At 37.1% G+C, this 12,060-nt stretch overlaps 2 protein-coding genes across 4 annotated transcripts in view; one reads left to right on the forward strand and one right to left on the reverse strand.

The window, feature by feature from the left end:
* Window positions 1-1,970: 1,970 nt before the first annotated feature.
* Window positions 1,971-4,560, reverse strand: LOC107751347 (exosome complex component RRP40-like). The gene is made up of 4 exons (XM_016567043.1): window positions 4,245-4,560; window positions 3,742-3,891; window positions 3,475-3,626; window positions 1,971-2,863 (listed from the first exon to the last, which is right to left on the reverse strand). Exons 1-4 carry the CDS (start codon window positions 4,470-4,472, stop codon window positions 2,656-2,658), a joined length of 738 nt encoding a protein of 245 aa, XP_016422529.1. The 5' UTR covers window positions 4,473-4,560; the 3' UTR covers window positions 1,971-2,655.
* A 510-nt stretch (window positions 4,561-5,070) lies between these two features.
* LOC107751323 (transcription elongation regulator 1-like) overlaps window positions 5,071-12,060 on the forward strand; it is a 14,376-nt gene continuing 7,386 nt past the window's right edge. The window contains exons 1-12 of one of the 3 annotated variants that reach the window (XM_016567000.1): window positions 5,071-5,176; window positions 5,609-5,810; window positions 5,937-6,086; window positions 6,663-6,945; window positions 7,547-7,783; window positions 8,324-8,386; window positions 8,959-9,156; window positions 9,268-9,377; window positions 9,456-9,541; window positions 9,739-9,899; window positions 10,293-10,371; window positions 10,821-10,956. In XM_016567000.1, the coding sequence (XP_016422486.1) occupies window positions 5,097-5,176; window positions 5,609-5,810; window positions 5,937-6,086; window positions 6,663-6,945; window positions 7,547-7,783; window positions 8,324-8,386; window positions 8,959-9,156; window positions 9,268-9,377; window positions 9,456-9,541; window positions 9,739-9,899; window positions 10,293-10,371; window positions 10,821-10,956 (1,785 nt within the window). In that variant the 5' untranslated portion in view covers window positions 5,071-5,096. Of the gene's footprint in view, window positions 5,177-5,608; window positions 5,811-5,936; window positions 6,087-6,662; window positions 6,946-7,546; window positions 7,784-8,323; window positions 8,387-8,958; window positions 9,157-9,267; window positions 9,378-9,452; window positions 9,542-9,738; window positions 9,900-10,292; window positions 10,372-10,820; window positions 10,957-12,060 lie in introns of all 3 variants that reach the window. The other 2 variants (XM_016566999.1, XM_016567001.1) reach the window with 2 other exon arrangements.

Consider the following 12,060-nt stretch of genomic DNA (forward strand, 5'->3'; position numbering starts at 1 on the left):
ATATGAAACATTAGTTCATACTTGGGTTGAAAAATAGTAAAGCAAAATGCGCTAGGTCTCTATGTGAAGCTTTTACGCTATTTGCATGATGATCTCATACTTTTTATTTATTTTTTACTTATATTAGTTTTTTTTCTTCTGTATATTGTCATTTTCTACATATGTACTTACCCTCATATCACTTGAAACTTGAATACAGTTTCTTTTTCATGGACCATGAAAGTTATTTAGAAGAATATCAAAACCTAAAGATACATGACACATTTTCTATTCAAAGTATTCACAATACTGTATATTCATGACGACTCTGGGGACTATAAGAGTTTTTAGAGTTACTCTAAAGTTGACTGTCATTATATTAATTGTTTCTTCCATGAGTTTCAAGTACAAAAATGTTAAAATTGATGTTTTAATATGAGCATTTTACATATAATTAGCAGAAATGCTAATAGAGGAAAGGAAAAAATTACACAGGTTTGAATGATGAAGAGGAGACAGAATTTTCATTTTTGGTGATCCATCCATTTAAATTTGCCACAATACGGATATTGAAATCAGATTAGGTGTTATGGAGTCTACGGAGAGTGAGTTTACATAATTTCTGTGGCACATTTCGTCCTATTATGCAAATCTCAGGGTAATATTTCACCTTTCTTTTGGCTGTCTTGTGAGTATGTTTGACTGTCATTGCATGCCACTTTCTCCTATTGTATTTAAAAGACAGGAATGGCCACATGCATGCCACACATGACATTTCAGTTGTAGCCTAACAAATGAAGCATTAGATACGTTTGAGTGTTTTCAGCATTTTGTGCCATGCTCTTTCAGTCATCATGCAGGACGCCCACTTAGGGAGTAGAAACTGTGCTGAACTTTCTCCATTTATAGACATATTTGTCTTACTGAGAACTGATGAACAGAAAGCTTTCATAAATACTTTTATAATCCTTTCCAGCTTTATGCAACAATTCTTAATTTTTTAGCTGTTATGATATCTCTTTTTGCTTGAGGCTTGGTTCACGTCAGGCCATGCTTCTTGCAAATAATAAACTCAACATTTGTAAGTGTTTTATAGGGCAGGAGCTCTGACCAACACCAATGCATCACTTAACTGCAGATCAGGTCAAACTTATTTTACAAACCATGCTGAAATCATACTTCTCCTGCAACTTTAATAGCTTAGCTCCTTAATTACTATTGAAAGATAGCTAGGCTTTGCGGTTTGCACATCTAATGTGAGGCAGATTTGTGTTCTAGTAGAAAAGGAGCTCAAATACATTGTTCTTGCAGTGACTCAAATCTTCCATGCCCCTGGTACTGCCTTGGACACTCGTCTACATACATCAGTCATTCAATGAGGAAAACATGCCCAGAGACATCTTTCTATGTTGATCAGCATTTTCATGCATATTCCACTTTCATTTACAAGAACTGAAAGTCAGAGCCCATGGGAACCCAGTGTTAACTTGGCCAGAAACAAACTGCATCTGGCTGAGGCATTTCATCAGTTATGTTCTGCCCAACTAATCAAGCTATAAATGCTTAGTCTAAATAAATAATATTATTAGATGGCTCCTTTGCATACTTCATTCTGATTGGTCAATCATGGCTTTCAGCAGTAATTTTTTTTTTTTTTTGTATAATGACCACTAAACTACTGACAATTGACAAATAATTTCAACTGATGTCAATATTTCATGTCTGTTTATTTATATATTTTGCTATTTCAAATAAATGCTGAATGTTCTGTGGTTCAATCACATAATGGCTGCTGAAAATTCAGCAGCAGAAAACAAAGTATCACGGTTTCCACAATTTCTTTTTCCCACAAAAGCAAATTTATTGATAATAAATGCAGCCTTTGACCACAATAGGCTTATTTCAAAACATAAAAAATATATTGCTGCCAAACTTTTGAAAGGTAGTGTAAAATTCCATAGTTTTATTAAATGACATTTAATAGCTTAATATATATATATAAAAGTTTCAGAGAACAGGTGGGGTACAAGGCTTTGTGGACTGGTCTCTTTTATATATTCGTGTTGTTAATCTTGACACAATAAACAACTTTACAACTATCTGATTTATTATTGACACAGTGGGCTTGAGCAATGATTAATGTTCAACATGCCTGTAAATAAAAGAGACAAAGTATTTCTCAATAACTGGATATAAAATGACTCTGGTTACGGTCATTGGATTTCTCTTATCCAAAATATCTTAGGTAATTTCCTGCAACTACCAGTAAAGCAGGAACTCTTAAAACAACAAGCTGGCTAAAGAAACTGTAGAGAAAGTGCCCCCTTCTGGACAAGAACAACACAGTGAACATAGTAGTTATTAAAATAACCGCTAAAACAAAAATCACAGTTTACATCTGCTGTTTCACCAGTATTTTATTCATTTTTACTCATACAAATGTCTTTTTTAGAAATAAAGGCAAAGGTATTGATTTCTTTAAAGAGGAATGGTGACATCTCTTCTTTTCCTTATTCTGTCTCCAAAACTGGGAATACAGAGGAAGTGGTGTCCATTTTAAGCTCTGTTATTTTTGAACCTTTTCAGAGGCTTTAAACATCTGAAAACTGATGATGGCCACTTTTGGCATGTCCACCACCAGTTGTATTGTGGGGAAAGTGGTTTTTCAGATGTCCTCTAGAGGGAGCCTTCTGCCACTCTCTTAAATAGTGTCTGTCTCTGTTGTGAGGTCATGTTCTCACATGTCTCCAGAACATTGGTCATGATCAGCGTCTGCTGAACAGTCTTTGATTTCACCCACACTCTGCCATTCATCCCAACAACCAGCTCAAAGGGGAATATCTTCTCCAGGTCCTTCACTATTTCACTCTGAGGAGCCAGAAGTCTGATGGAAAGAACACCACCGCATTCTTTACTTTAGCTTTTAAGTTCTACAGGCAAAAATACAATTATTGGTCTATTTGGCTTTTCATAAAGTGTTGGAAAGAAAACGTGCAAAATTACTGCACTTTATCCATTTACATCTGCAGATTTCGATTATAATACATATCTTTAAAGGCTGTTTTTTTTTTTAAAGATTTTTTTTTCTCTCACAAATTTCTACTTCAGTAGCACTTACAAAAACTTTTACAGTTTATCACTATCAATTCAATTTTTTTCTTCCTGAAAACATGGTGAAATGTATTTTATCTGATTGTTGCCAGTATTTTCTGATTTGTGTAGTTATAAAAAGAGATTAAACGAAATTTTAACCTGGCTTTATCCAATATTCAAATGTCTGTTCTGGGAATATATGCAAACCAGTGCATATTTAATTAGATACTGCATTATTTGTATATTTAAACAACATTTCAGAAAACTTGTAATACATCAACTAGGGAAGTATGGTAATACATTAATAAAAAATTTGTTTTACCCTATTCACCTGGGGTGTCTTGCCTTCTGAGTTAGGCTTGGAAGTATATAGATTTCTAAGCTGTATAACAAATCACAAACCTGCGCACGAGTCCCAGTGATAGTTTAAAGAGCAGCCCGTCCGCTCCAAACACCCCCATCCCGTTGGCCCTGCCACAGCTGTCTATACACACCAGCTCGGGCTCCATATCTTTGTTTGCAATTGTGAACTGGCCGTACACCAGATCTCCAACCTGCAGAACAAAACCACACAATAGCATTGTGTACATTCATAATACAACATAAACAGTGCTCTTAAAGAAATAATAACACATGTAGGATCTGAGAATGTTTATATGAGCAAAGTACCTGCACATTAGGTCTGTTCCTCTTAGTTGCTCCCTCAAATGCAAGGTATGAAAGAGATGCCTGTTCACTTCCTCCCACATCCACTTTGAAGATATCTCCAGACTTTGCAGTCACAATGCCAATTACACTTTCACCTTTGGCTGGTACATACTGGAAGAAATAACGATTAGCAGAACTATTGAGCCCCTACTGAGTGATAAGCTTGTTTGGGGCAAATGTATTAATTTTTTTTGATTTTATAAAATGTTTACATTTTTTTTGTTAAACAGTATTTAGAAAAGTACCAAAAATAAGTATAAACAAATATTAAGAACATTTTATTGAAGAAAAAAAAAAGAATGAAAGAGCATTAACCATTTATTTAAAAAAAAAAAAAAAAAAGAGAGAGAGAGATATATATATATATACTTAAACTACAAAATGTCCTAATTTCCAACAGAACAAGCTAAAATAATAAGTGCACATAAACTTTGGGTTTACTGGTGTGAGTCCAGTACCCTCACCCGTCTCTGCTGAGAGTCTATCCAGTACATATTTGGCGGTTTATGGCGCAAAATTCCACTTTTACACACTTGAACTTCCTCCCCGTTTCTCCGGAGCCCTGGACCGCATATTATTTTGTCAGTTTTGACACTACCATCTCCAGATTCAGGCAGTCTGAATGAGAACACATCTCCGGGTAAAAGCACTTCACCGATTTTCTCTTTGAAACAAGCATGTACGGGGTCCATTGCAAAAAAGCAACGTGAGTGCCCTGTGTTTGTGTGCCTCCGGAACCGAGAAAGGCTTCTTCTTCTTTGGGTTTTAACGGCAGCTTGCATCCTTAACGTTGCATTACTGCCATCTTCTGGTTCTAGTTATTTCCCATATACGGTACTTTAGTCATCATATTCTTGTCACCGAGCAAGGCTCTTATTATTTTCAAAATAAAAGTTTAGAAATAAAATGAAAAAGAATGTTGTTTTAAATCACTTACTGATTAGTTAATCCACCCGACCATTTAAAAAAGTATAAATAAATAAATACTTTCAAAAACAAAACGGGAAAGTCATTTAACATATCTCTAAAAATAACAACCATGATTTTACTAACAGAAGTAAATCGGATAGGATGCGTTTTATAATTTTTAAGGAGTCCTATAACCTGTTTTACGTTAAATTTTTTTCCTACAAAATCTTATGAGTACAGTTCCCTCGTGACTTAACAAATCTAAAATAAAACATTGCCCTGATGAAACCAGCTTAGGGGGAAATTTCTAACAATTCAGATATAATGATAATTTAAAATGCTGTGAAAAGAAAAGGTATTAGCTTTTTTAAATCCTTTCGGTAGCCGTGCTTGAGACTCCAGCGGAAATGCGTCAAGGGGACTTTTGTTGTATTCCCGTTATGGCGGAGCACACAGAGGCAGAAGGCATTGGCCTGGCCGCTAACAGGTGCGGATTTTGCATTATATTTCATACACCGGCTAAAACAAACGACCAGTTATAGTTAGCTTCAGTTTTTTCCTTAAAAGTACACTGTGTAGCATTTCGCAGTTGCCTAAAGCGAATCTCTTTTAAGCCTCGTTTGGCCTGTTGGTCCGGGGACAATGAAAGCACCATAACAGCAGACGGCTGAGTGTTTTTACATCGTTATGTCTTGACTTTTTTTTTTTATAGATCGTGCATTTAGAAGTTATAGATCGTGCATTTAGACATAATTGCGTCATATAAGGTCTATTATGGCACCCCAGGAAGATTTAATGGGCGTTATGGTTCGTAAGAATGCGTTATAATGTGTTGTTTTGCTGTTTAGTGTCAGTCTGCAGCAGTCGTTGTGTACTGAACAGATGCTGTTTGTTAATAAGTTTGTTTTCGCTCCATCAGCATGGCTCAGCAGCCAGCAATCCGTTTCCCTGCCACTGCCCCTCCTCCTGCCAACGTCTCCACCCGCAGGCAGCCTTTACTGAGCACCCCTGTGCCTCCCTTTCCTATGATGAGGGGTCCTCCACCTCCTGCCCGGCCGCCCTTTGGACGGATTCCCTTTGACCCCAGTGTGCCCCCTCCCATGGGTGCCCCTCCTTTACAGGTATGAATATTATATCAGCTGCCATTTATTATGTAATTCCCCAACTTTGTTTTAATTGGAATGGAAAGAAACGGTTGGGAATTGGGAAGGTTTCATTGACACCTATGACTTCTTTTTCAATTTAAGAGACCCCCGTTTATGCCTCCACCTGGAGGATCCATGCCGCCTCCACCTGGCATGATTTTCCCTCCAGGAATACCACCTACAGCCACTCCTGCTCCTGCTCCTCCTTCTACAGAAGAAATCTGGGTGGAGAATAAGAGTCCTGAGGGAAAGGTATGACTTCTAATCCTTCATGGAGTGAGAGACATTGTTGGTTCCATATGGCAAGGCGTTATGGCTTGTATTCCAGTCACTTCACATGGGGAGTTGTATTCTTGTTTTTCAGAATTCTTTGATGAATAGAAAGTTAAAAAGAACCACTTTTATTTGAAATGGAAAACTTTTGTAACATTATACATGTTTTTACTGTCACTTACCTTCAATTTAATTAATCCCTGCCGAATAAAAGTACTATTTTCTTCAGAAAAACTACCTTTTGAACGCTAGTGCATATTAAATATTATGTATTTATAAATATCCTAAAGGCACGCACTTTAGAACATATAAAAATGTCTATTTTGTTTAAGAAATAAATGCATAACTCGTTGGATCTTGCTTAATGTATTTTTAAAGTTCACTGTGCATTGTACATTTATATCCAAATCAATGCAACACAGTGCAGTGTTACATTGTTACACTCCTCGCTTGATGCAGATAGACGATACCATAGATAAATACTTTGTTGCTTTCTTTACAGTGCGAACAGTTTGAAATGAAATCCTCATCTGTTTGCTTTTCCTTTCTATTTAGGTGTATTATTACAATGCACGCACAAGGGAGTCATCCTGGACGAAGCCTGAAGGAGTGAAGATGATCCATCAGGCTGAGCTGGGTCCAATGATGCTGAGCCAGGTAGCGGCGGCAGCAGCAGCCAGTGGAGGTTCCACCGGGCCTGGTCCATCTGTCAGCATCCCAGCTGCAGCCAACAGCACTACAACCACACACACCTCCCAGAGCCCCTCCACGGTCATGAGCTCCACTTCCTCTCCCAGCATCACAGCAGCCTCACCTCTCCTCCCAACACCTGTGTCAGGTAAATGTCATTCCATTGAGACATCTAAATTACAGCTTTTGTGAGATTTCATTTGTTGACCAATAATGTATAAGCTTTTGGGTCAGAAACAGCATTCTGGAGAAATTTGTTTCATTCCCTATATGTTTGTTTCATTTGTTTGTTTATGGGTGTCAGAAGTTGTTTTGGGTCAGAAAATAATTTGGGAAAAATTGTTTTGTTCCCCATTTGATCTGTTAATTATTTTGTCTGAATGTCAGAAGTTGTTGTATGTTAGAAACACATTCTGGAGAAGTTTTTGTTGTTCCACATTTATTTGTTAGTTTCTTTCATTTTTCTGGGTTTTAGAAATTGTTTTGGATCAGGATTTGGGATACATTTTTTGTTTATTTTGTCTGGATGTCAGAAGTTGTTTTGGGTCGGAAATGCCTTCTGGAGAAAGTTGTTTTGTTCCCCATTTGTTTGTTTGTTTATTATGTCTGAATGTCAGAAGTTGTTTTGGGTCGGAAATGCCTTCTGGAGAAAGTTGTTTTGTTCCCCATTTGTTTGTTTGTTTGTTTATTTTATCTGAATGTCAGAAGTTAATCTGTGATCATTCTGTACCCAATTGTTTGCCCTATAGTCCATGATGTCGTGGAGATGCCTTCAGTTGTAACCACAACCCCCAGTGCCATGGCAACCCCAATAGCAGCTGTCAATCCTCCAACGGTTACGGTCGCCATGACTACAGGACCGCCACCTCTGCCAGTGGCATTGCCCCATGCTGTGCCACAGCCCGCTGCTCCAATGCCAGGATTCCCTCCTGTCATGGTGCCACCCTTCAGAGTGCCCCTGCCTGGCATGCCCATTCCACTGCCCGGTAGGTTTGACCTTTGAACTTGTTGAACCATTTGTACCCTGTTAATAATTCTTCTGCTCTAGTATGCGATGGCCTTTCTCTCCTCTGTTCCTTGTCTTTCTGTCTCTTTCACACTATCCAGTGCATGTCTGTAATTTGACTGGAACCTGTAGAGTCTAAAAGATGCCCACTACTTATTGGATGACAGTTAACAAACATCTTTGATGAAATTATATAATAGAAGATGATTCTAGAAAGCAAAGCAAGCTCTATTGTAGTATATTAAGTGATGAATGCAGTTTTAACTACTGCATTAATGTTGTGGCATTGCAGAAGTGGCATTCAATGTTCTATAGATGGCAGTAATCCGCCATTTTCATGTGCACTTGTTGCCAAGCAACAATGGCTGACCTTATTGCCTAATTTCAGTTGAATATAGATCAGCTAGCACTATTTTCATCATAAAAGATCTAGTATTTACTCTCATGACACCTGGAAGCAGTAGTTGACGTATGTTTGTGTTTTTTCCAACACTTTGTGCTTGCTTATACGCTCTTTCAGGTGTAGCAATGATGCAGATAGTAAGCTGTCCCTATGTAAAGACTATCTCTCCTACCAAAAACGGTAATTCCATTCCCCGTTATGGCATGTTAGTAACTGTTGTGCATCTTTATGCTTTTTTTTTTTTAACGTAATTATTTCCAGTTAGAGGCCCCTCTGTTTCTTACAAATGAGACCTTTTTGAAGACTCACTTTTCACTTTTTCAATTGTTTTTGACCTAACATTTTGCATAGTTATTTTTCCACCTCTGAAAATTTGTAACAGTTACAGCTGAGTTGTAGGCAGCAACATTAGATAATAAACTGGTTTAGAAATTCAGATGACACAGTGTTGTGATTTGTTGTAACGATGTTCCTACCTTGTGTCCGTTTTTATTTAATGTTTTTAATGTGATATTGTGGTGGTATCGTCTTTGCATGCATTAGTCCCATGTTTAATTGAATGTTTAGATATTTTGTGGAGTAGATAAATCATCCAACAGAGATCGTATAATGGCCAAATCTTTTTTTTTTTCTGTTGGTAGAAACTCTGACATTTTTTTAACTATGCAAAATCATTATTCTGTCATTCTGATTGTGGAAGAGAAGAGCTACATGTCTTTAACTGCTTCTGATTTTGTGTATGTTATATCAAGGTATGCTCCCTGGCATGGCACCACCCTTGGTACCCATGATGCCCCATCAAATGGCGATGGTTGGGCCCTCAGGACTGCCCGGAGCTCTGAGTACATCTGACTGGACTGAGTTTAAAACCCCAGAGGGAAAATCCTACTACTACAATAAATACACACAGGAAACCACCTGGGACAAACCAGAAAAACTCAAAGAGACAGGTTAGAGACTGGGACCCTTGGTGTGACTTTAAAAAAATAAATAAACTAAATATTAATTACCAATGACATTATCTTTTTCAAAACTTGCTCATCTTCATGTCTCCGTAACAGAAAAAGAGAGTGAGAAGATCAAAGATGCAGCTCTTGACATGATTGATGCTGAAATCATGGACATGCAAGTTGGAAGCCCAAAAATTGACCCACCAAAAGAGAAGAAAGAGGTTGGTAGCATATCTGGTTTTCTAAACTGTTGTGTATAAACAAGCATTTCTGACATCTCTGTGTGTTATTCTTAGGAGCTGAAAGAGGAAGAGATGACAGAGGAACAGAAGGCAGCGAAAAAGGCAAAGCCTGTTGCAACCACACCTATTCCCGGCACGCCATGGTAGGCAACTGCCATTTACACAGATTTATTTGATCCACACAAATCAGATCAACTAGATTTAATAGACAAAAGTTTTATTTGATAAATCGCCCTCAACATGAGTTCATAAAGTGAAAAGGTTATTTAGTTTGAGCTCTTGGATATTGGCATTTTGTATTGGATTTACCTGTGCCCTAATGCTTATGCATATGTGTCAGGTGTGTGGTGTGGACGGGCGATGAGCGGGTGTTCTTTTATAACCCAACCACGCGTCTGTCCATGTGGGAGCGGCCGGAGGAGCTGGTGGGACGGGTTGATGTAGATAAAGCGATTCAGGAACCTCCCCACAAAAGAGGCCTGGACAACAGCCACAAACTGGGTAAAGGTCATCTCCATAGAATTGCATCTGTTGCATTTATTGTTAGATAACAGTTTAAAATATTTAGAAAGAATCCAGATAATACTGTATATAAACCATGCGCAAAGTACTAATTTCAGCAAAAATATCACTCGCAAATTAACATTTTTGGTCACAAATGCAACCATTTTAGGAGCAGTCTGGAGCCCTGCAATAAGAACAAATTTGACATGGTATATTTTTAGATTTTTCTAAATTTGTCTCTACACCACTGAAGTCAAAAGTGGGAAAAATTTCTGTATATATGTCAGCTGTGAGCATGAAGCATTCGCTATCCATGTCAGACTCCTTCAACAGCTTGTTAATAACTGTCTAAACCTTCTGTTTTGTGTTTGTGTGTTTCCTGGGACACAGTGCTGGCTAAAGAGGAGCAGGAGTTTGCTGTAGCAGAAGACATACCTGATGATGAACCCAGCAAAGCCAAGAGACGAAAGTGAGAATTTTTCCTGGAACTTGTATTAAGAAAGTAAACAGTCAGTTTTGACTTTGTATTGACTTTAAGGTTCCATGTCAGAGGAAATTGCATAAAAATACATGTCTCCCAGCACTTGAAGGTAGTTCACACCAAGTCAAATGCAAATGAAACTAAAGTATAAAATATTCGCAAGCGTTTTTTCAAAACTGTTCAGTCAGAATATTTCTTCATTCTCTACAATATTTTTGTATACCAGATAAATTGTTTAGCATCTGAGCAATTAAAAATGAATGTGGTCTCTAAATAAGACGGCAAATTATTATGATATTATGGACTGTGAAGGAAGTCAAAGACATTTTGTTTTGACATCTTGTGCATTTTCATGCCAAAAATTCTGACTTAATGTGAATAGGCTGGTTTAGGCTTAGTCACATGTCTTCTGGCTGATTAGTTGTTTTGTGCATTAGGATAGAGGAGAAGAAGGAGGCCGACTCGGAGAAGGAGGCAGCTATGGAGGCAGAGCTTAAGGCAGCGCGTGAGAGAGCCGTGGTACCTCAGGAAGCTCGGATGAATCAGTTTAAAGACATGCTGCTTGAGCGAGGGGTAAAACACATACACGTTATTCATATAACAAGCATATATATATATATACAATATATATATATATACTATCATGGTCAGAATTGTTGGTACTCTTGGTAAATATGAACAAAATTTAAAAATAAATCTGCATTGTAATCCTTTTGATCTTTTATTTTAAAAATTTACAAAAATCTGACCTTTCATTGAAGTATAAGAAATTAAAATGGGGGAAATCTTATTATGAAATAAATGTTTTTTCTCTAATACACATTGGCCACAATTAATGGTACCCTTTTATTCAATACTTTTTGCATTTTTACATTTCATTGTACACATGGGGTACTTTTTTACTCCTGTGTGCATCAAACCCTTTAGTTTTATCTGACCAAAGAATCCGGTCCCATTAGAAGTTTTATTATTATTATTATTACTACTATATATTTTTAATGATTTTTTTGGTCAGAAATCACCTTATATAATTTAGTATTTACATAAAAATTTCAATAATAATAATAATAATAAATGTTTCTTGAGTTCCATATCAGATGAAGGGTTTCTGAAGGATCATGTGACACTGAAGACTGAAGTAACAGCTGCTGAAAATTCAACTTTGCCATCACAGGAATAAATTATTTAGAAAAATATATTTTTTTTTTATTGTAATAATATTTCACATAATTTTCTCTATGTTTTTGATCAAATAAATGCTGCCCTGGTGAGCTTAAAGGTGCAATAGGTGATTGTCTTCAGAAATTTTTTTTTGTTATGCTGGTTGAAAGTCTCTTCACATCCCGATAGCAATCATTAAGTTAAGTGGTCTAAATGTATTTATCTGTATTTATATATTCTGTGGAAGGCGTAGGACCAAGAAATGTTCGTCCAATCAAAACGCTCGGTCTGAGCGTTTTAATTGGCTTTCCTACCTGCCTGTCAATGTATCATCAGCGCGTTCACGCACGAAATAAATGTTTTTTCTCTAATACACATTGGCCACAATTAATGGTACCCTTTTATTCAATACTTTTTGCATTTTTACATTTCATTGTACACATGGGGTACTTTTTTACTCCTGTGTGCATCAAACCCTTTAGTTTTATCTGACCAAAGAATCCGGTCCCATTAGAA

Source organism: Sinocyclocheilus rhinocerous, unplaced genomic scaffold (genome assembly GCF_001515625.1).
Source record: "Sinocyclocheilus rhinocerous isolate Xijiao unplaced genomic scaffold, SAMN03320098_v1.1 scaffold1233, whole genome shotgun sequence".
Lineage (NCBI taxonomy): Eukaryota > Metazoa > Chordata > Actinopteri > Cypriniformes > Cyprinidae > Sinocyclocheilus > Sinocyclocheilus rhinocerous.

Bases quoted from the DNA above. Each gene is read 5' to 3' on its own strand.
- LOC107751347 (XM_016567043.1), bottom strand. From the start codon at position 4,472: ATGGACCCCGTACATGCTTGTTTCAAAGAGAAAATCGGTGAAGTGCTT. The intron at 3,892-4,244 runs GTGAGGGTACTG...TATTTCTTCCAG, and splicing joins TAGACTCTCAGCAGAGACGG to TATGTACCAGCCAAAGGTGA. The intron at 3,627-3,741 runs GTACTTTGCTCA...TTTGTTCTGCAG, and splicing joins GGAACAGACCTAATGTGCAG to GTTGGAGATCTGGTGTACGG.